Source organism: Brachyhypopomus gauderio, unplaced genomic scaffold, assembly GCF_052324685.1.
Source record: "Brachyhypopomus gauderio isolate BG-103 unplaced genomic scaffold, BGAUD_0.2 sc450, whole genome shotgun sequence".
Taxonomy (NCBI): domain Eukaryota; kingdom Metazoa; phylum Chordata; class Actinopteri; order Gymnotiformes; family Hypopomidae; genus Brachyhypopomus; species Brachyhypopomus gauderio.
In genome coordinates this window covers 10,001-35,124 of record NW_027507271.1, presented here as the reverse complement: position 1 = coordinate 35,124, position 25,124 = coordinate 10,001, and the positions used below count along the sequence as shown (strand labels likewise).

Below are 25,124 nucleotides of genomic sequence, written 5' to 3'. Positions count from 1 at the left end.
GTGTGTGTGTGTGTGTGTGTGTGTGTGTGTGTGTGTGTGTGTGTGTGGGTCCTGTGGTGTGTGTGTGTGTGTGTGTGTGTGTGGGTCCTGTGGTGTGTGTGTGTGTGTGTGTGTGGGTCCTGTGGTGTGTGTGGGTCCTGTGGTGTGTGTGTGTGTGGGTCCTGTGGTGTGGGTGAGACCTCCTCCTTGCTCTCTCTGTCTTGTTGTGGAAATTCTCAGTGATTGCTTTGAATACCACTGTGTTGTGACAGTATTGCAGTGCAGCTGGATTTCGTGTTTCTATTTATTAAAGTTTGCTTCTCTTTTTTATTTTATTATTTTTGTCAGCTTCGTTCTGCAGCCAGCAAGGTTGACACCCGAGGACAAAACCAAGTGAGAACTCTGAAATGATATTTCATTAGTTGGTAGCAGGGACTGCAGGGGAGGTGGAGACACTGAAATTTATAGAGTAGGCGAAATAAAGCTGACTGCAGCGTTGGCAGAATAAACATTAGCGATGTACGTCTCCACGTGCTGATTTGATTTGGCTGACTGAGGCTAGAGCAAAAGGGAGGACTCACTGCCTGGGCTGGGGCTGTGTCTCTATCTGTCTGTGTGTGTGTGTGTGTGTCTAACTGTGTCTCTATCTGTCTGTGTGTGTGTCTAACTGTGTCTCTGTCTGTCTGTCTGTGTGTGTGTGTCTAACTGTGTCTCTATCTGTCTGTGTGTGTGTGTGTGTCTAACTGTGTCTCTATCTGTCTGTGTGTGTGTCTAACTGTGTCTCTATCTGTCTGTGTGTGTGTCTAACTGTGTCTCTATCTGTCTGTGTGTGTGTCTAACTGTGTCTCTATCTGTGTGTGTGTGTCTAACTGTGTCTCTGTCTGTGTGTGTGTCTAGCTGTGTCTCTGTCTGTCTGTGTGTGTGTCTAGCTGTGTCTCTGTCTGTCTGTGTGTGTGTCTAACTGTGTCTCTGTCTGTCTGTGTGTGTGTGTCTCTGTCTGTCTGTGTGTGTGTGTCTCTGTCTGTCTGTGTGTGTGTGTCTCTGTCTGTCTGTGTGTTTGTGTCTCTGTCTGTCTGTGTGTGTGTGTGTCTCTGTCTGTCTGTGTGTGTGTGTGTCTCTGGTCTGTCTGTGTGTGTGTGTGTCCTCTGTATGTCTGTGTGTGTGTGTGTCGTTCTGTCTGTGTGTGTGTCTCTTCGTCTGTGTGTGTGTCTACGTGTCTCTGTCTGTCTGTGTGTGTGTGTGTCTCTGTCTGTCTGTGGTGTGTCTAACTGTGTCTCTGTCTGTCTGTGTGTGGTCTACTGTGTCTCTGTCGTGTCTGTGTGTGTGGCTACCGTCTGTCTGTGTCTCTGTCTGTCTGTGTGTGTGTCTAACTGTGTCTGTCTGTCTGTGTGTGTGTCTCTGTCTGTCTGTGGTGTGTGTCTCTGTCTTCTTGGTCGTCTGTGTGTGTCTAACTGTGTCTCTGTCTGTCTGTGTGTGTGTCTAACTGTGTCTCTGTCTGTCTGTGTGTGTGTCTCTGTCTGTCTGTGTGTCTCTGTCTGTCTGTGTGTGTCTAACTGTGTCTGTCTGTCTGTGTGTGTCTACTGTGTCTCTGTCGTCTGTGGTGTGTCTCTGCTGTCTGTGTGTGTGTCTCTGTCTGTCTGTGTGTGTGTCTAACTGTGTCTCTGTCTGTCTGTGTGTGTGTCTAACTGTCTGTCTGTGTGGTGTGTCCTGTGTGTGGTGTCTGTGTGTCTCTGTCTGTCTGTGTGTGTCTCCTGTGTGTCTCTGTCTGTCTGTGTGTGTCTCTGTCTGTCTGTGTGTGTCTCTGTCTGTCTGTGTGTGTGTGTGTGTGTCTAACTGTGTCTCTGTCTGTGTGTGTGTGTGTGTGTGTGTGTGTGTGTCTAACTGTGTCTCTGTCTCTGTGTGTGTGTGTGTGTGTGTCTAACTGTGTCTCTGTCTGTGTGTGTGTGTGTGTGTCTAACTGTGTCCTCTGTCTGTGTGTGTGTGTGTCTAACTGTGTCTCTGTCTGTGTGTGTGTGTGTGTCTAACTGTGTCTCTGTCTGTGTGTGTGTGTGTGTCTAACTGTGTCTCTGTCTGTGTGTGTGTGGTGTCGTGTGTGTGTCTAACTGTGTCTCTGTCTGTGTGTGTGTGTGTGTGTGTGTCTAACTGTGTCTCTGTCTGTGTGTGTGTGTGTGTGTGTCTAACTGTGTCTCTGTCTGTGTGTGTGTGTGTGTGTGTGTCTAACTGTCTCTCTGTCTGTGTGTGTGTGTGTCTAACTGTCTCTCTGTCTGTGTGTGTGTGTGTGTGTCTAACTGTCTCTCTGTCTGTGTGTGTGTGTGTGTCTAACTGTCTCTCTGTCTGTCTGTGTGTGTGTGTGTCTAACTGTCTCTCTGTCTGTCTGTGTGTGTGTCTCTGTCTGTCTGTGTGTGTGTCTTACTGTGTCTCTGTCTGTGTGTCTTACTGTGTCCTCTGTCTGTGTGTCTTACTGTGTCTGTCTGTGTGTCTAACTGTGTCTCTGTCTGTGTGTGTGTGTGTGTGTCTAACTGTGTCTCTGTCTGTGTGTGTCTAACTGTGTCTGTCTGTGTGTGTGTCTAACTGTGTCTCTGTCTGTGTGTGTGTGTGTGTCTAACTGTGTCTCTGTCTGTGTGTGTGTGTGTGTGTCGAACTGTCTCTCTGTCTGTCTGTGTGTGTGTCTCTGTCTGTCTGTGTGTGTGTCTCTGTCTGTCTGTGTGTGTGTCTCTGTCTGTCTGTGTGTGTGTCTCTGTCTGTCTGTGTGTGTGTCTCTGTCTGTCTGTGTGTGTGTCTCTGTCTGTCTGTGTGTGTGTCTCTGTCTGTCTGTGTGTGTGTCTCTGTCTGTCTGTGTGTGTGTCTTACTGTGTCTCTGTCTGTGTGTCTAACTGTGTCTCTGTCTGTGTGTCTAACTGTGTCTCTGTCTGTGTGTGTGTGTGTGTCTCTGTGTGTGTGTCTAACTGTGTCTCTGTCTGTGTGTGTGTCTAACTGTGTCTCTGTCTGTGTGTGTGTGTGTCTGTGTGTGTGTGAGTGCCTGTCTGCCTCTGTGTGTGTGTGTGTGTGTGTCTAACTGTGTCTCTGTCTCTGTGTGTGTGTGTGTCTAACTGTGTCTCTGTCTGTGTGTGTGTGTGGCTAACTGTGTCTCTGTCTGTGTGTGTGTGTGTGTGTGTGTGTGTGTGTGTGTGTGTGTGTGTGTGTCTAACTGTGTGTGTGTGAGTGCCTGTCTGCCTGTGTGTGTGTGAGTGCCTGTCTGCCTGTGTGTGTGTGAGTGCCTGTCTGCCTGTGTGTGTGAGAGTGCCTGTCTGCCTGTGTGTGTGTGAGAGTGCCTGTCTGCCTGTGTGTGAGAGAGTGCCTGTCTGCCTGTGTGTGTGTGAGTGCCTGTCTGCCTGTGTGTGTGTGAGAGTGCCTGTGTGTGTGTGAGAGTGCCTGTGTGTGTGTGAGAGTGCCTGTGTGTGTGTGAGAGTGCCTGTGTGTGTGTGAGAGTGCCTGTGTGTGTGTGAGAGTGCCTGTGTGTGTGTGAGAGTGCCTGTGTGTCTGCCTGTGTGTGTGTGAGAGTGCCTGTGTGTCTGCCTGTGTGTGTGTGAGTGTCTGTCTGCCTGTGTGTGTCTGTCTGTGTGTATGTGTGTGTCTGTCTGTGTGTATGTGTGTGTCTGTCTGTGTGTATGTGTCTGCCTGTGTGTGTGCGCGCCTGTCTACCTGTGTGTGTGTGTGCGCCTGTCTGCCTGTGTGTGTCTGCCTCTCTCTCTCTCTCTCTCTCTGTGTGTGTGTGTGTGTGTGTGTGTGTGTGTGTGTGTGTGTGTGTGTGTGTGTGTGTGTGTGTGTGTGTGTGTTTTCCCACTTTCATGTACTGCCCAGGCAGAAACTACCAATCCTGGAAGTGACTTTTATTGCAAAAAAAAAACGCACTGTTCCTTGCTTAGGTAGGATGCTATTAACATGATGGCCACCTTTTATTAATTTATTTAATTTTATTATGTATTACTTTTTGATTGAGTTTCTGTGCCAGGATATGCCTGCTTTAGCACAGTATGGCATGAGAATTAACTGACAAACCTGGAGTTAAGTAGTGAGAGTGACTGGTTGGGTCCAGAACAGGGCATGTCTTCTCTGAACTGTTCAAGATTCAGAAATCGTTAATGGTCAGTTCCCTGTGAAAACAGTGACCTTGTGAAAACAACTGAGGTAGAATGTGTGAGTAAAGTGTATGTTTGACAGTCCAGGGGTCAGAGGGCAAAGGGGACCGTACTGGAACACATTCAGCAGGCAAGATGCAGCTGTGTAGTAGTCTATCAGCTTCTGGAGGTTTTCTGATGAAGCGTGGTACAGCGTTTCTGTTCTTATTTGTCGATTTTATCAAATGATGAAATGTTCTAATCCAGAGCATTGAACGGAAACTGATATAAAATCCAGTGTTCTACCCAGAGAAAGTCAGCTGAGTGAGATGGGCTTCCCCAGAGCTGCTGCTTGGTTCCGACATGTTGGACTCCTGGGCGACCAGCACACCACTCTCTACGGACATCTGTTGTTGATCGTGCTGCCCTTTTGTTAGCAGGCTGAGGTGCTGCTGTTTCTGTGGTCGCTGCTGTAACTGTGGTGTTTCTGTGGATGCTGCTGTAACTGGAGTTTCTCTTCCTCTCTTCTTCTCCTCTCTTCTCTCTTCCTCTCTTCTCCTCCTTCCTTATTCCCGTGCCCTCGCGTGTAGCTGTGCTGGGTTAAGCAGGCTCCACGTGTTCCTCTGAAGTGCATGTGGGATAAAGCTGAGCAGTGTTGTGATGCAGTGCTGATTTTCCTCTGACTGATTTATTTATTTGAGAGAGTGTGTGTGTGTGTGTGTGTGTGTGTGTGTGTGTGTGTGTGTGTGTGTGTGTGTGTGTGTGTGTGTGTGTGTGTGTGTGTGTGTGTGTGTGCGTGTGTGTGTGCGTGTGGAAAAACACAGAGGCTAAAATTAGCCGCAGAGCAGGGCTGAACGTGAATAAACAGTCAAGCCCATTAGCATGGATGGGTTACTGGTTTAGTCCCCCTGTGCTGAGGCCTGCCCATTAACAGTGGTAATGTTCGCCTGCAGCCATGCCTCCAGGACCTGAAGGAGACCAGGGGAAGCATATTTCACATGCATCAGACACCCGAATTAAATAGACCAATGTTCCCTAAAAAGACTGAAGTACATCTCTTTCTGATGTGCGTCTCGGGCAAAAAATTCATTGATCTTGGAATGTCCCTTGGCAATTATAAAATATTAAATCCAAGGCACACTTTTTGGCTCAGTTTAATTTTTCTCTCTCTCTCTTTCCTTCTTTCTTTCTAAGACACAGACACACAGACACACACAGATATGCACGTGCACACATACTCTCTCTCACACACACACACACACACACACACACACACACACACACACACACACACACACTTCATTTCTCTCTTACATTTGATCAATTTTAAAAAAGTTTGAAATGGCTTCTAATGAGAGGAAGGCCCTCTCCACTGATGCTGAACCACTGAGTGATTTCTGTAATGATTCCGGTGGCTCATTTTTAACTTCTTTAGACCTTCCGCGGGAGGTCATCATTAGGACATTCACTTTCACTACAGTTTTAGAAAGTGTCTGATTAATGGTGGGTTATATAAAGGCGTATTGCTCTGTATTGTATTCAGCAATGCTTTGATATCACTGGAGATCATTAAAGGTAAATGTCTCTTCGCCTGTGTCTGTGCTCATAGTTTCTTTAGGCGGTAAAAAAATTGTCCCTTATATCCTGTTAGGTCTGTGAACCTCCTGTCCACTCAATGTCCACCCCTCCCCCCCTCTACCCCGCCTCCCCACCCGTGCCCCCCCCCTCTACCCGCCTCCCCGCCCGTGCTCCGCCCCCTCTACCCGCCTCCCCACCTCTCCCCCCCTCTACCCGCCACCCCATCCGTGCCCCCCCCTCTACCCGCCTCCCCATCCGTGCCCCCCCCTCTACCCGCCTCTCCACCCCTCCCCCCCTCTACCCGCCACCCCATCCGTGCCCCCCCCTCTACCCGCCTCTCCACCCGTGCCCCCCCTCTACCCGCCTCCCCATCCGTGCCCCCCCCTCTACCAGCCTCCCCACCCGTGCTCCGCCCCCTCTATCCGCCTCCCCACCCTTGCCCATGCCCCTTTGCCCCTCCCCCTCCTCTTTGTGTCCTCTGAGAGTTTGCAAGCCTCTGTAGTTAATTGCCCAAATAATTAAATTTAACACAGATCTCAATAAATATGTTCGCTCGGCCCCGTTTGACAGGACACGTGGTCTTTCGGTGTGGGCGGTGTTTGTCATTTGGCTAATTGAGATTTAGAATCGATTGGCGGGCGTCTGGCTGGGAGCTCAGCAACCTGCCCACCGAGGAGTTGATTACTCACACCCTGGACTTCCACCCCACACACCCTGGACTTTTACCCCACACACCCTGGACTTCCACCCCACACACCCTGGACTTCCACCCCACACACCCTGGACTTTTACCCCACACACCCTGGACTTTTACCCCACACACCCTGGACTTTTACCCCACACACCCTGGACCTTTTACCCCGCACACCCTGGACTTTTACCCCACACACCCTGGACTTTTACCCCCACACACCCTGGACTTCCACCCCACACACCCTGGACTTTTACCCCACACACCCTGGACTTTTACCCCACACACCCTGGACTTCACTGCCACCTCCGGCACCCTGTGGGCTCTGCCTGACTCTGATTCCAGGGTGCGGTTCAATAATAAGGATAAGAGCCTTAGTGAAGGTGTCTTGCGTAAATCCATTTTCTCTTGAGACCACTGGCTGTTCTAAAGTTTTGTCTTCAGATAGGGGATGTGGAACATCGCATAAGCTCCAGTTTCTCTGTCTGTCACCGCTGCTCGGTGACGGATCAGCGCATGTATTTTTTAGCCGCGTATGAATTATGTATGCGAGGGGTTTGGAATGAGCTGGGCTGAGTGATGCCACCCTCAGATGTTCCACAGAGACAGGATATCTATCATCTCTCCTCCTCCATCAGCAGCCTCATTATGGAGTAGCACCGTTTACAACAGTCAGCCCATTCTGCCTGCACGACCTGGGTTTGCAGGGTTATTCCACACACACACACACACACACACACACACACACACACACACACACACACACACACACACACACACACACATTCTGACAGGTTCCATTTGTGTTGTGCGATTGCTAATGAATGGCAGCTGAAACCATTAAACCTGGTCAGAGGCCTGAGTATGGGGTGTGTGTGGGGTGTGCATGTGTATGGTGGGTGTGTGTGGGGTGTGCATGGGTATGGTGGGTGTGTGTGGGGTGTGCATGGGTATGGTGGGTGTGTGTGGGGTGTGCATGGGTATGGTGGGTGTGTGTGGGGTGTGCATGGGTATGGTGGGTGTGTGTGGGGTGTGCATGGGTATGGTGGGTGTGTGTGGGGTGTGCATGGGTATGGTGGGTGTGTGTGGGGTGTGCATGGGTATGGTGGGTGTGTGTGGGGTGTGCATGGGTATGGTGGGTGTGTGTGGGGTGTGCATGGGTATGGTGGGTGTGTGTGGGGTGTGCATGGGTGTGTGTGGGGTGTGCGTGGGTATGGTGGGTGTATGTGTGTGTACTCATAATGTGTTTTTTTTTGGGGGGTTGCATTTGTGTTTCCTGTATGTAGAGGCCTGTGTATGACTTGGTGTGTGTTTGTGGGTAAAACTGCCTTGGTTCAGTTACACATGTACAGTTACACTCACAGTGAGAGTGTAACTGCGTGTTTAATTGTGAGTGTAACTGTGTGTAATTGTGTGTGTAACTGCATGAGTGTAATTGTGTGTGTAATATTGTGTGCAACTGCGAGTGTAACAGAGTGTAGCTGTGTGTGTATAATTGCGAGTGATCTGGAGGTGCTGGCTCGTGAGCACTGCTGCAGGTGTGCTTGCGGGGTGTCACTGGAAGCTCCGCCCCCAGTCCCGTGCCCCAGGTGAGGAAGACTCCTCCACTTCCTCATCCGTGTAATTATCACTGCGGCGGTGCTGTAGGTTTAAACCAAGTCAATATGTAGATAAGTGTTGTGCATGCGCACAGCTGGCTGTGTGGTGAGGCGTCTGCCCGACAGCCACGCAGGTGTGCAGGCGACGCCTTGGGGGACTCTGCTAAAGCAAACTGTGTCTTTCTCAGCTGCAGCTTTTGTGCTCAAGGAAGCGGCATGCTGGAGGAACTGCGAACAGAACTAGCACGAGGGCCTGTCTCCCTCTCTTACTCACTCCCTCTCTTACTCACTCCCTCTCTTACTCCCTCCCTCTCTTACTCACTCCCTCTCTTACTCCCTCCCTCTCTTACTCACTCCCTCTCTTACTCCCTCCCTCTCTTACTCCCTCCCTCTCTTACTCACTCCCTCTCTTACTCACTCCCTCTCTTACTCCCTCCCTCTCTTACTCACTCCCTCTCTTACTCACTCCCTCTCTTACTCACTCCCTCTCTTACTCACTCCCTCTCTTACTCACTCCCTCTCTTACTCCCTCCCTCTCTTACTCACTCCCTCTCTTACTCACTCCCTCTCTTACTCCCTCCCTCTCTTACTCACTCCCTCTCTTACTCCCTCCCTCTCTTACTCACTCCCTCTCTTACTCACTCCCTCTCTTACTCACTCCCTCTCTTACTCACTCCCTCTCTTACTCACTCCCTCTCTTACTCACTCCCTCTCTTACTCCCTCCCTCTCTTACTCACTCCCTCTCTTACTCACTCCCTCTCTTACTCCCTCACTCACTCGCTCTTACTCCCTCACTCACTCACTCCCTCTCTTACTCACTCCCTCCCTCTCTTACTCCCTCTCTTACTCCCTCACTCACTCCCTCTCTTACTCCCTCACTCACTCACTCCCTCTCTTACTCACTCCCTCTCTTACTCCCTCACTCACTCGCTCTTACTCCCTCACTCACTCGCTCTTACTCCCTCACTCACTCACTCCCTCTCTTACTCACTCACTCCCTCTCTTACTCACTCCCTCCCTCTCTCTTACTCCCTCACTCTCTTACTCCCTCACTCTCTTACTCCCTCACTCTCTCTCCCTCACTCACTCTCCCTCACTCACTCCCTCACTCACTCCCTCACTCACTCCCTCACTCACTCCCTCACTCACTCCCTCACTCACTCTCTCTTACTCCCTCACTCACTCTCTCTTACTCCCTCACTCACTCATTCTCTTACTCCCTCACTCACTCATTCTCTTACTCCCTCACTCACTCATTCTCTTACTCCCTCACTCACTCACTCTCTTACTCCCTCACTCACTCACTCTCTTACTCCCTCACTCACTCACTCTCTTACTCACTCACTCTCTCACTCACTCTCTCACTCACTCTTTTAACCCCTCACTCACTCTCTCTCTTACCCCCTCACTCACTCTCTCTCTTACCCCCCTCACTCACTCCCTCTTACTCCCTTACTCACTCACTCACTCACTCACTCACTCTCACTCCCTCTCTTACTCACTCTCTCCCTCACTCTCTCCCTCACTCCCTCTCTTACTCATTCACTCACTCCCTCACTCACTTCCTCTCTTATTCCCTCACTTCCTCTCTCCTTCGCTCTCTCTCTCACACTCACTGGTGTGTCTCACAGTGGATCAAGCCGTAGTGGAGCCGCATACCGTGATGGGTGAAGGAGGTGTGTGTGTGTGTGTGTGTGTGTTTTCTATTCAGTCAATTTCACTCACTTTTGGGCACAGACCAGACAGTTCAGGATTGAGACACATCGCGATGGAGGTCCTCTCTCACACTCCCCTGTCCTTGGCTCAGGAGCGAGGAGGTCTGCTCCTGCTGAACTCCTACTGTCCCCGCTCCTCGTCTTTTCATCATGCTCTCATTAAGCCTTTTCATTCTTTTGTCTGGTTGAATCCTCTGCTTCATTTTTAGGTTAAAATGTTTTCTGTTTAATAATTTTTTTGCAAACCGTCCTTAATCAGTTTTTTACAAAGACATCAAAAGGCATCGTGTTCAAAACTCCCCGTTGGTCACCATCGGCGCGGAGACTTAGCGACTGTCGCCGAGGCCCCCCAGTCCTGTGTGCCAGCTCCGCCTTCTCATTCAGGGAGAATTAAAATTTAAAACAGCTGTAGAAATGACGCCTTGCCACGGCATTTAAAAAAGCGGATAGCGTAAAATCAACAAGGTCTCATTATCGGAGTCTTCTGAGGACACGCGCGCTGCCGCACACTCCTGGCCAGCCTCCTCCGCCTCCTAATTGGGTTCATTTCACATGTGAAACGCTTTGAATTTTTAATGCTCCACAGAAGAAAGGGAGAAAAAGAAACGAGAAAAGTTGCACAGCTGTTCTGTGTCATGAGCAGCAGACGATTCCGGCTGTGATGAGCTGTCCGGTTTCGGAGTAGCTGTCTCGCTAGCGGCAACGTTCCCGCGGTCCGGAAGGGGGTGTGGCCTGCGGTTTGGCACACACTCCTGGGTGAGATTGGGGGGGGGGGGGGCGTGGCTGAGTCTCACAGGGTGTTGGGAATGACAGTCCTGGACACCAGAAGCTCATATTCTCTGTTTGAGTTGAGGCCAGTCCATCAGCGCAGACAACCAGATGCGTCTGAATGTACCCTCACGTGGGGCACGCGTGCATCTGAATGTACCCTCATGTGGGGCACGCGTGCATCTGAATGTACTCTCACGTGGGGCACCCGTGTTTCTGAATGTACCCTCACGTGGGGCACCCGTGTTTCTGAATGTACCCTCACGTGGGGCACCCGTGTTTCTGAATGTACCCTCACGTGGGGCACACTTATTTCTGATCGTAGCCTCACGTGGGGCACATGTGCATCTGAATGTACTCTCACATGGGGCACCCGTGTTTCTGAATGTACCCTCACGTGGGGCACCCGTGTTTCTGAATGTACCCTCACGTGGGGCACGCGTGCGTCTGAACGTACCCTCACGTGGGGCACGCGTGCGTCTGAACGTACCCTCACGTGGGGCACGCGTGCGTCTGAACGTACCCTCACGTGGGGCACGCGTGCGTCTGAACGTACCCTCAGGTGGGGCACGCGTGCGTCTGAACGTACCCTCAGGTGGGGCACGCGTGCGTCTGAACGTAGCCTCAGGTGGGGCACGCGTGCGTCTGATCGTAGCCTCACGTGGGGCACGCGTGCGTCTGAACGTAGCCTCACGTGGGGCACGCGTGCGTCTGAACGTAGCCTCACGTGGGGCACGCGTGCGTCTGAACGTAGCCTCACGTGGGGCACGCGTGCGTCTGAACGTACCCCTCACGTGGGGCACGCGTGCGTCTGAACGTACCCCTCACGTGGGGCACGCGTGCGTCTGAACGTACCCTCACGTGGGGCACGCGTGCGTCTGAACGTACCCTCACGTGGGGCACGCGTGCGTCTGATCGTAGCCCTCACGTGGGGCACGCGTGCGTCTGATCGTAGCCTCACGTGGGGCACGCGTGCGTCTGATCGTAGCCTCACGTGGGGCACGCGTGCGTCTGAACGTAGCCTCACGTGGGGCACGCGTGCGTCTGAACGTAGCCTCACGTGGGGCACGCGTGCGTCTGAACGTACCCCTCACGTGGGGCACGCGTGCGTCTGAACGTACCCCTCACGTGGGGCACGCGTGCGTCTGAACGTACCCCTCACGTGGGGCACGCGTGCGTCTGAACGTACCCTCACGTGGGGCACGCGTGCGTCTGAACGTACCCTCACGTGGGGCACGCGTGCGTCTGATCGTAGCCTCACGTGGGGCACGCGTGCGTCTGATCGTAGCCTCACGTGGGGCACGCGTGCGTCTGATCGTAGCCTCACGTGGGGCACGCGTGCGTCTGAACGTAGCCTCACGTGGGGCACGCGTGCGTCTGAACGTAGCCTCACGTGGGGCACGCGTGCGTCTGAACGTACCCCTCACGTGGGGCACGCGTGCGTCTGAACGTACCCCTCACGTGGGGCACGCGTGCGTCTGAACGTACCCTCACGTGGGGCACGCGTGCGTCTGATCGTAGCCTCACGTGGGGCACGCGTGCGTCTGAACGTACCCCTCACGTGGGGCACGCGTGCGTCTGAACGTACCCCTCACGTGGGGCACGCGTGCGTCTGAACGTACCCCTCACGTGGGGCACGCGTGCGTCTGAACGTACCCCTCACGTGGGGCACGCGTGCGTCTGAACGTACCCCTCACGTGGGGCACGCGTGCGTCTGAACGTACCCCTCACGTGGGGCACGCGTGCGTCTGAACGTACCCCTCACGTGGGGCACGCGTGCGTCTGAACGTACCCCTCACGTGGGGCACGCGTGCGTCTGAATGTACCCTCAGCTGTAATTATGCCTGCTGGGTCTTTGTCAGCAGAAACTATTCTGTTAATCGCCCTGAAAGGAGAGAGTGGAGTCGATATTTTAGATTCTGGGCAGAAAAGTTTGAAGTGCTTTTGTTTGGAAAGAAGGTTCTGGGTGACCCTTTGTGTGTGTGTGTGTGTGTGTGTGTGTGTGTGTGTGTGTGTGTGTGTGTGTGTGTGTGTGTGTGTGAACACCCCTCCAGAACTATGCCACTGGTGAAGCTTTCATCTGAGCGGTAACCTGTGGACTCTGAACCTGGCGGCAAATCTAGTGCAGTGTCAGTACACTACTAATTAGAAAATTCCTGACCCCGAGCAAGATGTTTTAATTATGTGTTGTGTCAACGAGTTTGCAGATTTAATCCACCCGTGATGCACACGCACACACTTCAGTGGAAGCACCGTCGCACCATTCATACACACTCGCACACTTGAGTGGAGGACCAGAGCACCATTCAGAGCACCATCCTTACTGGTCCACACGTTGTCCCCGACAATGCATGTTTCAGAGCTCCAATGTGCTTAAGCAGCCAGACTAATCAGACAAATGCGCGGAGGACGCTAATGTTGCTAACGCTAATGTGCGGGCACTCCTGGATATGGAGAGGTGGCAAAACCACCCGTGGAGGTCTGGGTGGCAGTGGGGCTCAGCCATGTGACAGGCCTGCTCTGGGAGGCACAGCGTGAGCGAGGGGAGACAAGGGGAGAAGAGGGGAGACGAGGGGAGACGAGGGGAGAACGTCAAAAAGAGCGCCAGGAAGACAAAGGCAGGCAGAGTTTGGTGGTGGCAGCTGGCGGCGGGAAGCCAGGAAAGGGTTAAGGAGAAATTGAGCAGGGCTGCTGGGGGCAGCAGAACGCGGCGGTGTTCGTGCGAAGGCAAGTCATTTCCCGAAACACTGCAGACACAGGGCCCGCGGCACTCCGAAACCTTTGGAGACCAAAATGGCTTGCAGGAGTTCGGAGTAATAAGGTGTTTTTTTTCTTTTCTTTTCTTTTTTTCCCCCTTCTTTCTCCTTGACTGTGATTCTGTTCCGTTGCTATGCGTCGCCACGGAGCTCGCTCGCCTGTGTGGGTTTGTGTTTTATGTGGGGTATTAAGACGCTTGGCGAGTGGCTGTTTTGGAGATTTGTTGCTCTTTAGTTGTTGGTGGAATTGAAGTTGTTTGTTTTGAGTGTAATTCCTTCATTCATCATGGCGGTCAGAACGACGCAGCTCACCCCTGCCCCCTCTTCTCAGGTCTACTTCCTGTTCAGTCATTCAGGATGCAGCCTGGCGCTGAACTGATCGGATCATTTCCCCACTGGGCCTGGCTCGCAGGGCTGTTCAGCCACGCTGTGGTCAATGCTGGTCCTCTCTCTCTCTCTCTCTCAACACGGGGGCCTGGGCATGACGCCGTACGCAAAAGCCCAAATATTTTCACCCTTCGATTAGCAGCGTTTCTACACACACACACACACACACACACACACACACACACACACACACACACACACACACCCGCCCGCCCGCCGGACGCTCGGCACAAAGGGAGTTTGGCCCTAATAATCCTGCTGTACATCTGTGAATTATTATTCTAATTCTTTATACGTTTATTGGAGCTGAATAAACTCCACATCAAATGCATCACTCAGCCGATGGCTGAAGGGCCTCAGGGCACAGAACCAACATCTGTTAACTCTTCAAAATGTCCTTGCCGGCCTGTTCTCCAGGAGGGGAGGGGGGCTTTATGGGGGGAGGGGTGTGCCGGAGGGAGTAAAAAAAGAGCAAGCCTCTGGACTTAATTAAGGGCAGCAACTATTATGGGGTTGGGGGTGTTGGGTGGGGGTGGGTCCCACAGTGAGGCTCGTCTGGGTGCTTCGGGGTGGGGAGAAGGGTGAAGGAGCCGGATGTTGACCGGGTTGAGCTTTACATCCCCATCCTGCCTCAGAAGAGCCCTACTGACTACTTACTCTTCAGTCAGAGCCAGCCAGCACCAGTCAGCCTCTCCACAGCTTCTACAGGCTGGAACATCTCAACGGGACGACAGCTTAATACCTATATAGCACACCATGAGCTTTAAACGCTAGCTAGTCATTAGCACATTTAAGCATCGATTCTTCAAAACCTCTCTTCCTATACCATACTACCATGCCCATGCCCATGCTACCTAACATAAGTGTGTAAAGTGTAAATGTGCCATATTTGTCAATTGTGATTTTTTTCACCGCAATCGAAATTTGTCCTCCGCTTTTTACCCATTTGTACACACACACACACACACACACACACACAAGTGATTACTAGGGGGCTGTGGAACACACGTGCCCAGAGCGGTGGGCAGCCCTAGCCCAGCGCCCGGGGAGCAGTTGGGGTTAGGTGCCTTGCTCAAGGGCACCTCAGTCATGGCCTCAGGTCTGGGAATCGACCCCACGACCCTCTGGTCAAAAGATCGGTTTCCTAACCACAGGACCATGACTGCCCATAGAAAATAATTGGACGTGGGATTAGAACCTCTGAAGTTCATGCGCCTTCATTTCTAATTGCGAGCATGCAGCTCAACACGTTGAGCTACTGGAGATGACCTCATACCCATACTACCTACCGTACTCGCACCACCTACCATACCCATAACCATACCCATAACCATACCCATAACCATACCCAGTTGCACCTGTGCAACAAATCCTGTCGTGAAATTTCCTCTCTCTTAAATATTCCACAGTCAACTGTCAGCTGTATTATTAGAAAATGGAGATTTTTGGGAACAACAACAACTCAGCCATGAAGTGGTAGGCCATGTAAACTGACGGAGCAGAGTCAGCGGATGCTGAAGCACATGGTGCGAAGAGGTCGCCAACTTTCTGCAGAGTCAATAACTACGCCTTCAGATTAGCTCAAGAACAGTTCACAGAGAGCTTCATAGAATGGGTTTCCATGGTCGAGCAGCTGCATCCAAGCCATACATCACCAAGTCCAATGCAAAGCGTCGGATGCAGTGGCATAAAGCACACTGGATTTTAGAGCGGTGAAGGTGCGTTCTCTAGAGTGACAAATCCCGCTTCTTCATGTGGCAATCTGATGGACAAGTCTGGGTTTGGCAGTTGCCAGGAGAATGGTACTTGTCTGACTGCATTGTGCCAAGTGTAAAGTTTGGTGGAGGGGGGATTGTGTGGGGTGGTTTTTCAGGAATTGAAGGCTACAGCATACCAAGACATTTTGGACAATTCCATGCTCCCGACTTTGTGGGAACAGTTTGGAGCTGGCCCCTTCCTCTTCCAACATGACTATGTACAAAGCAAGGTCCATAAACACATGAATGGCAGAGTCTGGTATGGATGAACTGTGGCCTGCACAGAGTCCTGACCTCAACCCGATGAATTAGAGCAGAGACTGAGAGCCAGGCCTTCTCGTCCAACATCAGTATGTGACCTCACAAATGCGCTTCTGGAAGAATGGTCAAAAATCCCCATAAACACACTAAACCTTGTGAACAGCCTTCCCAGAAGAGTTGAAGCTGTTCTAGCTGCAACGGGTGGACCAACGTCACATTGAACCCTATGTGTTAGGAATGGGATGGGAGATGGGACGAGATCTCGTGAGCTCTTGGTTCTTGGTAAACTCTCAGATTCTTTATTCTTACTGGAGTCTAGTGTCACCAGTGTGAATTTCACAGAAGCTGCTATTGCTGTAGTGATCTGACCGTAGTGCCTAATCCGTGATGTGGCCTTCTAGAGCCTCTGCACATCTCTGACTGGACACTGTACCTCCTTAACCAGCAGCAGTGTGTATGCAGTGGCGTAAAAAGGGGGTACGCAGCGTATGCGACGCATAGGGGCGCTGCACTAGAGGGGGTGCCAAATCGATATGAGATAATACTGAATTTGTGTCCATCTTACGTTCACCACCCCTTGAATCTTGAATCACATTCCACAGCCTAAAAGGGTGAAAGAGTGTGAAAGACTCAGAACCTTGCAGTGCAGTGGCATTTCTGGACCGGACTGGAGTGTAATTTTCCCGGACCAGACTATGGACTCTTGGTATGGAGTCATTTCTAGCATCAGAGATGCCTTTAGGGTCTTTATTTATACCTACACTGCTCTCTTAGAGGAACCCCAACACTCCCACAGCACAACTGCATATGTTACATTAGCCTCTTTAGAGGATCCGCTAGTTTGCAACTCTTTCAGATTGTAGTTTTATCTGTGGTCTGGCTGTGTGTTTAACTCACTGTCTATCTGTATATCTACAGGAGCTTTTTACTTCTCTATCCCACAACTTAATTCTCTCTCTTTCTCTCTCTTTCTTTCTTTTACTCTCTCCTTTTTTCTCTCAGTAGAGCTTTGCTGAGACAGCAGTATCAGCTCTTAAGGGCCTGGCTACTGTAGGTGTGTGTGTGTGTGTGTGTGTGTGTGTAGGTGTGTGTGTAGGTGTGTGTGTGTGTGTGTGTGTGTGTGTGTGTGTGTGTGTGTGTGTGTGTGTGTGTGTGTGTGTGTGTGTGTAGGTGTGTGTGTGTGTGTGTGTGCTTGCCTGTTCCCGTGTGTGTCTTGCAAAGTGAGGCCATTAACCTGCCGCCCCGAGGTGAAACCCCATCCAAGTCCAATATGGACTCCAGCACCACATGCCACCACTCTCACAACACCGATCGGCAGATACCCAGCCCAGCAAGGTAGGCAGGGGCCACGAGTAGAGTCCCTCAGAGTCCCCTCCCTGGCCCCACCCTATTAGAGACTGTGTGTGAATGTGTGTGTGTGTGTGTGTGTGTGTGTGTGTGTGTGGTAGAGAGAGAAGGAAGAACATGCATTATTAATGGAAAGTAAATTTAGCAAAGTGGGAGCTAATCTAGATCGTTCCTGCTCTTATTATGAGGGGACCACAGTGCAGGTGGGACGGGTGTCGTGTTATGATTGGTTCATCCTCAGGTCATTGGAACCAACCAGCATCCTTGTTTTTGATCTGCCTCCTCCAGATTGGTTTGAGCTGGAAAGGGCTGGTGCCAGGGGTGCACTGATGGGGCTTTTCATAATGGTTTAAGTGTCTTGACATTTTTGTGTGGCAGTAATAGCTGGTCTCTGGAGTTGGCAGTATCTGCTGGATTTGTTCTCTAGTTCTGAGCACGTCGAAGGCGCCTTTTATTCCAGTGAAACCATAATGAGGGTCTAAAAACGCAATAGGACCATATTAGTCTGTCCTTGTACACCATTTACACGTGTGTAAGCATGTGTATACCTGTGTGTGTGTGTGTGTGTGTGTGTGTGTGTGTGTGTGTGTGTGTGTGTGTGTGTGTGTGTGTGTGTGTGTGCTGTCAACAGGTCCTCAGCAATGGGTGTGTAGGTGAGAGCTGGAGGCAGCATCACATTCTTTGTGATCACATTCTTCTCTCTCTCACCTTGTCTGGGTGGTGAGGGTAGATGGTGGTGGTAGATGGTGAGGGTAGATGGTGGTGGTAGATGGTGAGGGTAGATGGTGGTGGTGGGCTGAAGATGGGTGGGTGCGTTTCCCTTTCTCCTTTCTGCATCTCATTCCAGTCTCTCACTCTTTCCGTACATCTAGTTCCACATGATGTCCGTGTGCGTGTATGAGTATGGCACATGACGTGCATGTGAGCAGCCGTCACGGGTAAAATGACAAATGCTGTGTTTTTCCTCTTAGATATTTTCTCCCAACACAACTGGCTTTGTATGCCTCTCTTTCCTGCCTTCTCTTTCTCTGTGTGGATCTTCCGAGGTGGCCAACCTAAGCTGCATAGGGGATTGGCAATGCTCATCTTTCTACTCTTAACATGGGTCTCACGTGAGTCTCACATGGGTCTCCCATAAAAGCGCTGCTGTTTCTCTGAACAGGGTGTGGTCGAACACTGCGATCCTGCTCCCCTTGACCTGTCTCCGTGGTTCTGGACCGGCAGGCTGACCCTGGGTCTCGTTGTGTCTCTAGGTGACGTGCAGTTCGGCTGGCTCTCCGGCGTCCTCGTCTGCGCTGGCGGTGTGTTCGCGGCAGTACCCTCGTCTGCGGATCACCCGGGTGAACCTCAGGGACTTCATCTTCTACCTGGAGCAGGAGCGCCACACCAGCCACTCGCTCCTGCTCTACCGCGCTCTGCTGAAGTAGCTCAGCGTAGCCAACAGGGGGCGCCCCGTCCCGCGCCCGGCACACCCAAGCTTCCTACAGCACCCTGCAACGTGCCTTCAGCAAGCGTTCATGTCTCGTGCTCTCAGCGTCTCTGTCGTGATGTCATTGTGGCTTTTTTTTATTGTAAAATAATATTTTCATTATTTCAACGATAAAAATGTATAAAAAAAAATCATGTTAAAGGCCATGTACAGTCTCCCAGGGGCAAGGCATGATCATATAAATTATGATCATGTAAGGTATGATCATCTAAGGCATGATCATGTAAGGGTTTTTGTTTTTTATTTTGTTCCCCCACGTACACATTCGGAGTCAGTCTGATCTGTTTTTATGTCTCGGGAATTCTGTGTATTTATCTAGGGTTGGGCTTTAGCAAGCCAGCTCTAAGACTGAAAACCTTGAACTGATTTGTGTATATTGTTTTTTATCGTTTATATAAGAGTTTTTCTGTAACCCTGGAAGCCCTAGGGGTTGGCTGTGTCCAGCCAGTGCAGAATGACCATATAAGCCCAATACGATCATGTATTAAAATTGTTTTTAAAAGAACTGAGGGGGGGAGGGGGGGGTTGCTTTCATTGATAACACTTTGATGTAAATAGTTTCTTTGAAAATAATTTTAATCAGCATGTATTATGTTTTCCACTTAATATTTTAGCAAACAGAATGATGTTTAAAAAGTGTCTGTTCCAAGGATCCAAGTGTTCCTTAAATATCACGTACATTTGAATTTATCATAGTAACTTTTCTTTGTCTTGTAGACTGTATATCCATGGCGACTTGATGCCCTGTTTTCCAAAAGCAGGTCAGTCAGTCAGTAAACCTGTAAGAGTCCAGAATATAGCAATACCCCAGTCACAGCACGTCTCGCTGAAGATCCCCGTGTCTGTCGATTCTTTGTTTTGTAATGTCTTTCATTTTTGTGCCGTCCAGTCTTTTAAAGACATGACTGTATCATACAGAGGACTTTATTTAAAGGTTCAGCTAACTGCCGTGTAGACTACAGCGGTCTGGGCCCTGACTGAGGGGCGTGGTTCAGAATAACTCTTAGTAAACAACAACGTTATTTCTAATGTGGACACTAGACACGTTTAGGACTGTTTGATTCTTTGCTTGAGGAAAACTAATTCCCAGTGTGGTTCGGACTGATGAGCTGAATTTCAGTTTTTGGTAATCATGTGTGATCACCACCGTCTGGAGCTCTGTGACTGCAGGACTGACCGCGGCACACGGAATGTTCTAGAACAGCTCCATGGCGACTGCTGCTCTGGCGACTGCCTCCCTCACCTCCTTTTCTTGTTGAGTGTGTCTGTGTCAGTGTCTGTTGATCTTAACGCAGTTGTCTACCGTACGGGCAGAACAGTGCAAACCCTGGCCAGGCCCGGCAACTCCGCATCAGTCTGCTAGTCTGCTGAATTATTATTTTTTTATTACATACACAAGCTCTTATTAGAACAACTCGAAGGACTTATCCAGTGCAGGAATAAATGTGATGATTATTATGTATGAACTCATTATATGATCATTATATGATGTCATTGGAGACCGTTCTCTGTTAGGAGAGTGTTCACTGGTGTTTGGGCCAGACCTGGGGGCACATAGGGTGAGTTTGGGGTGGTCTAGGAAACTTCAGTTTGTAATTTAAAGTAGCACTGAGCTTGGTTGAACAGCATCGCTTTGGGTTCAACTCCAAGATATCATAAACCGAATCAGTAAGATCATTAATTAAACTTCTTGGTATGCCATTAATCTTTCCACACACTCCAGTCCGGCTTAAACAGGAGCCTCTCTGCTTCTATGCACCTGTTACATTTGGTTCCTGTTGTTTTCTATTAAATGCCCAAGCTTGTAATTGACCATTGTCAGAAACTATTAACGTTTTTAGCAGCACTGTTGAGTGTTACTTCTGTGTTACTAATGTAAAGAGTGTCCCCTGTGTCTCCGTCTCTGCCAGTGTCGTCGGGAACTTTGAAAGGGAAGCGTTTCTATTTCTACTCTGTCCTTTGTTTGGTGTTTTGGGTCTTTTTTTGTTATTCATGCTTGTCACATTTCAGACTGAGATTTTCTCATTGTCAGATACAGTAGTAATTCAAACAAAGCACAAATTGACCTATTTGTCCAGTTGTTAAAATGATTATTTTTATGGTTTCTGATATCAAGCAGGACATTTCTACTATTCAGCTTTTTAGCCAAAATGTTGTTATTATTATTATTATTATTATTATTAGAAAGGTATTACTGATGTACACAGTTGGGAAATTAATGTTTTAATGTATGGACAATTTGTAAATATTGTTTACAAGACCATGTGTTTATTAGAACAACATTATTTTTGGTAAACTGTACATATCCTGAAATATTTCCTGTTTGTGTGAAGAACTTCAGTATTTGTACCTATTTTGTAAAGGAATAAATAAGCTGTTTACTAAACTACTACACTGTGATGACCTCATCTGGTTACATCACTATGATGATCTAATCTGGCTACATCATTCTGACTCTGGTTACATCGCCATTTGTTTCATACTGTTAATTTTACATTTTCACCTAAAATGAGAATACATCACATGGATGTGATCCCTAAAATGAAATTTAGAGATCATATACTGTGTGTGTGTGTGTGTTTGTGTGTGTGTGTCACATTCCCCCTCACTCCACTTTTATTTTGCTTTACAGTTTGAGCACATGACGAGAGACGCCATGCAGATTCTGCCATTTTTGTTGAACCACAGTGTGAGATGGTGAGATCGTGCTAGTTTCTTCCCCAACAGTTCTGGTTCTGAATGCATATGTAGTTGGTTTTGTTTGTTTTGCAGATTAATGGATTTTATTTTCCATGAGTCCTTCCCACACTATGGTGGTCATTCTTTGGTAAGTCGTGTCTTTTCTGTAGATGGTTCATCTGAAGACATTGTGGGATGTGCAGGTGTTGCGCATGAGGAATGGTGAGTGATTTTATCATGCAAGGAGCTGAAGAAAAACTCCTGTGTAGTTCACCTTTGTGCTGTGACATAATCCCTAATCCCGCAGAAATACTGTTACTGAATGTTGCGTGTTACTGTGAAGCTTGCATTTGCGTTGCTGTCCCCTAACATGGACATTTGAAACATCCAAACAAGTCTGGAAAGGAGACGTTTCTCAGAGCACATGCTCTTCCTGCTAGCAAACGAAAACACTCATTTGTTTAGTCAAAAGATTATAGCTTGATGGTCTTATATAATTGTATAATTCCGTTATATAAGTAAGGCTCATTTGTGATCCATACTTACATTAAAGAGAACAAACACTCTAGAGAGAAAAATATAAACATCTTGAATAAACGGTACATATTTTTATTATAGTAAATATACAAGTAAATAAAAAAACACAGAGACACTCTCAACAAGCACATGCCCTTTGAATACCACAGTCTAATTATTAAAACATTCAATAATTTTAAACAGTTTTCACCTTCGTATACATTTCAAAATGTTTTATTTTTTAAATCCATATGTACACAACATACTGGGCTAGTTATATTCTTTTGTCCTTTAATCAGAAAACGCAGGATGTGTTTTTATCATTACAGGCCCCATATATCAAGAGGGATACAAATCTACCAGCCTCCTTCACCACTGATCAACAAACAACTGTACAGATCACAGAGCCCACGTCCTAATACAGGCAACACCCGACCACCCTGCTGCCCCCATGGAAACAGCCCCACTGTGTTACACCAGGGAGCGCTATGAACCACAGGGCTCTCTCTGTCTCTCCCCATATATATATATATGCGTGTGTGTGTGTGTGCGTGCGTGTATGTATGTATATATATATAATGTATATGGGCACTTCACTTGGTCCAGCAGACCCTGGATCATGAGCAGCTGCAGCAGCAGCAGATTGAAAAGCAGCGTCCGAGAGCCAGTCTTCTACTGACCTGGGGTCAGTACTGCCCTGCATCCACAGCTGTGCCTGGGATTCCCCCCAGAGGTGGACAGGAAGGGCGGTGGCTCTCCAACACTTCATGTCAAAATGCTTTAGATACTGTGATGCTTATGAAAAGCTTGCAGAATGTTTGTTACCCTTTCAGACACGTTTAGGGCCTCGAGTGGACAGCAGAAGTTTTGCATGTAGATTTATGGTTTTGACGGAGTGGCACTGTGGGTGGTGTGGGTGGTGGATGTCCACATCTGCAGACATCCACCGGGGTGGGGATGCTGGGACGGAACTCGCATCTCCACGAGCACTGTCTGTGCGCTGTGACATGCACGCACACACACACACACACACACTGGACCCTCCTAATTCCCTTTCCTCAGAGTTCTGCAACAAGGGGCCTATTTTCTCCTATAGCCCCTGAAATTCTCTCCATTTTAAGAGTCTGCATCCCCCCCGCACGGGAACCAGCGTCTGACCATCCCGTATTCAACTGCTCCGCACTGCCTGAAGAGAAATACTGCTCTAATTTGTCATGACGACGCAGAAACATAGTCCTGGCCTACAACCTCATTCCCTGCTTGCCCTCGTGACAGGGGTGTGGTGCATGGGTGGTGCTGAGAGAGACTCCTCCTCCTTTCCCATTTGTCTAAGAGCAAAGGAAGCAGTGTGTTCATGTGATTGACATGGACATCGCCCCCTACGGCACCTTCACCTGATGCTTTTCAAGCTGCGTCCACACTTCGGTGCCACGTGTGAGGTATGAGCGTCAGTGGCGAGGTGTGCCACGCTTTCCTTTGAGTTTTCAATCCAAACAACATGCAGCTATTACTGGGTCAGAGCTCACGTACACACAATAGTGCCAGTGCAGTGTTAGCCGGACCCTGCCCCCTGCTAGCGTGTTAGCCGGACCCTGCCCCCTGCTAGGGTGTTAGCCAGACCCTGCCCACTGCTAGCGTGTTAGCTGGACCCTGCCCACTGCTAGCGCGTTAGTCTACCCTGCCCACTGCTAGCGTGTTAGCTGGACCCAGCCCCCTGCTAGCGCGTTAGTCTACCCTGCCCACTGCTAGCGTGTTAGCCAGACCCTGCCCACTGCTAGCGTGTTAGCCAGACCCTGCCCCCTGCTAGCGTGTTAGCCAGACCCTGCCCCCTGCTAGCGGACTCTGATACCTTCCTTTTTCCAGGAACACTTGTGCCCGTTCGCAGCCTTCTCTGGGCTCTGAATGCATTACAGTCCACCGTGTGCTAACTGCCCCACCCCAGGCTATAATAGTGTTTCAGAAAGGCAGTGCCAGGAAACGAACCCCAACTCTCTCCAACCTAATGATTTCAGCACATGACTCGCTCTCATCCTTCATACAGCAAAAAGGAACCTGAAACAAATGCAGAATAAACAAAACAAGCGAATCCTGGTGTTAATGACTGTGAACATCATGGTGCCAGACAAAGCCACAAAAAATGTTGGGAGTAAAAAAGAAAAAACATTTTAAAAATCCGTTTGGCAGCTGGACCCAGTAGCTGAGCGGGTCTGTTGGCCGTGGGGGTCCTGTGCCCTGCTGTGGTGAGGACTTGGTCCCTGTTGGCTCTCTGTCGACCTTCGATGGGAAAGAGGGGGAGCGGACGTCCCTGAATACGACCTGCCAACGGGGCGTTAACACCCCCCGCATGGCAACACAGGAGCAAGATCCGGTTGCCAATCTGGTCCACGCCACACTGAGAGAGGAGGCGGAGCCTGTGGTGCGTGGCCTCTGGTTGGTCGGTCAGAGCGGCAGACGGTGTGAGAGGTTGAGAGCGGAGCGACTAGAAGGGAGATGAGCTGTGCTACTTTGGTCCCGTCCGTCTGGGCCGTCTGGGCTGTCTGCAGTTCTTTGGGTTCAACTTGAAGTGTGGAAGTGAGGACTTTCTGTTTTCTGTTAATCTACTTTACATTCTGCTTCATAGCACTTGGCCGGCAATGCTAACAAGCTTCCCTATCCAAGTCTATTGTGTGTGTGTGTGTTTGTGTGTGCGTGCGTGTGTGCGCATGTACATGTGTGAGTGTGAGACGGATGTGAAGTCTGGGTGTGAGGGTAGTCTGTGTCAGGCTGAGAAGACTCTCATCCCGTCCGTGGTCCTTGTACACATCTAGTCCAGAGGCTCTTGCTTTATCCTGATGGGTGTGTTCATGGACTGGCTCCGCCTATCCTCACGACACAGCACATATTCACTGAACTGGGAGGAGTCGACTCCGCCTCCACATGATGCTGCCACACTGAACCCTTTTTGGAATAGACGCTCCAACACCTGAACAGACAGAACACACAAAATATTTTAAGTGCACTGTGAGTTCCCAATATAACAATCATGTCTCTATATTAGTACGCAATCAGTAACTTAATCTGTAATAGTAATTGTGTAACTTTACAACTGGGAAAAAAACCAAGAAATAAATATCAGGGTAACCCAACAAAAACTCCCAAAAGAATCCAAGATTCACTTCTCTGGAAATCTGGAAATAAGGCAGACCTGAACAGCTCCCAGTATGCACTGGAGCAGGTTAACCTCAAACCAGTCGGCTCCCAGTATGCACTACGGCACATGAGGTGGGTGTGGTAAGTGAGTGGGTTGGGTGGGTTGAGTGAGGGGGCTGTGTGTGTGTGTGTGGTGGGTATGGGTGTGTGTGGTGTGTATGTGTGGTGGGTATGGGTGTGTGTTGTGTGTATGTGTGTGTGTGGTGGGTATGGGTGTGTGTGTGTGGTGGGTATGGGTGTGAGTGGTGTGTGTGTGTGTGTGGTGGGTATGGGTGTGTGTATGTGTGTGTGTGGTGGGTATGGGTGTGTGTGTGTG

At 49.8% G+C, this 25,124-nt stretch overlaps 2 protein-coding genes across 2 annotated transcripts in view; one reads left to right on the top strand and one right to left on the bottom strand.

Moving 5' to 3' along the window:
- LOC143506210 (transcription initiation factor TFIID subunit 4-like) overlaps nt 1-20,807 on the top strand; it is a 38,672-nt gene extending 17,865 nt beyond the window's left edge. The window contains exon 3 of the mRNA XM_076996281.1: nt 18,189-20,807. Within this exon, the coding sequence (XP_076852396.1) occupies nt 18,189-18,362 (174 nt within the window). The 3' untranslated portion in view covers nt 18,363-20,807. The remainder of the gene's footprint in view (nt 1-18,188) is intronic.
- A 3,474-nt stretch (nt 20,808-24,281) lies between these two features.
- The window catches only part of LOC143506209 (BTB/POZ domain-containing protein kctd15), a 10,548-nt gene continuing 9,705 nt past the window's right edge, over nt 24,282-25,124 (bottom strand). The window contains exon 3 of the mRNA XM_076996280.1: nt 24,282-24,581. Coding sequence (XP_076852395.1) covers nt 24,423-24,581 — 159 coding nt within the window. The 3' untranslated portion in view covers nt 24,282-24,422. The remainder of the gene's footprint in view (nt 24,582-25,124) is intronic.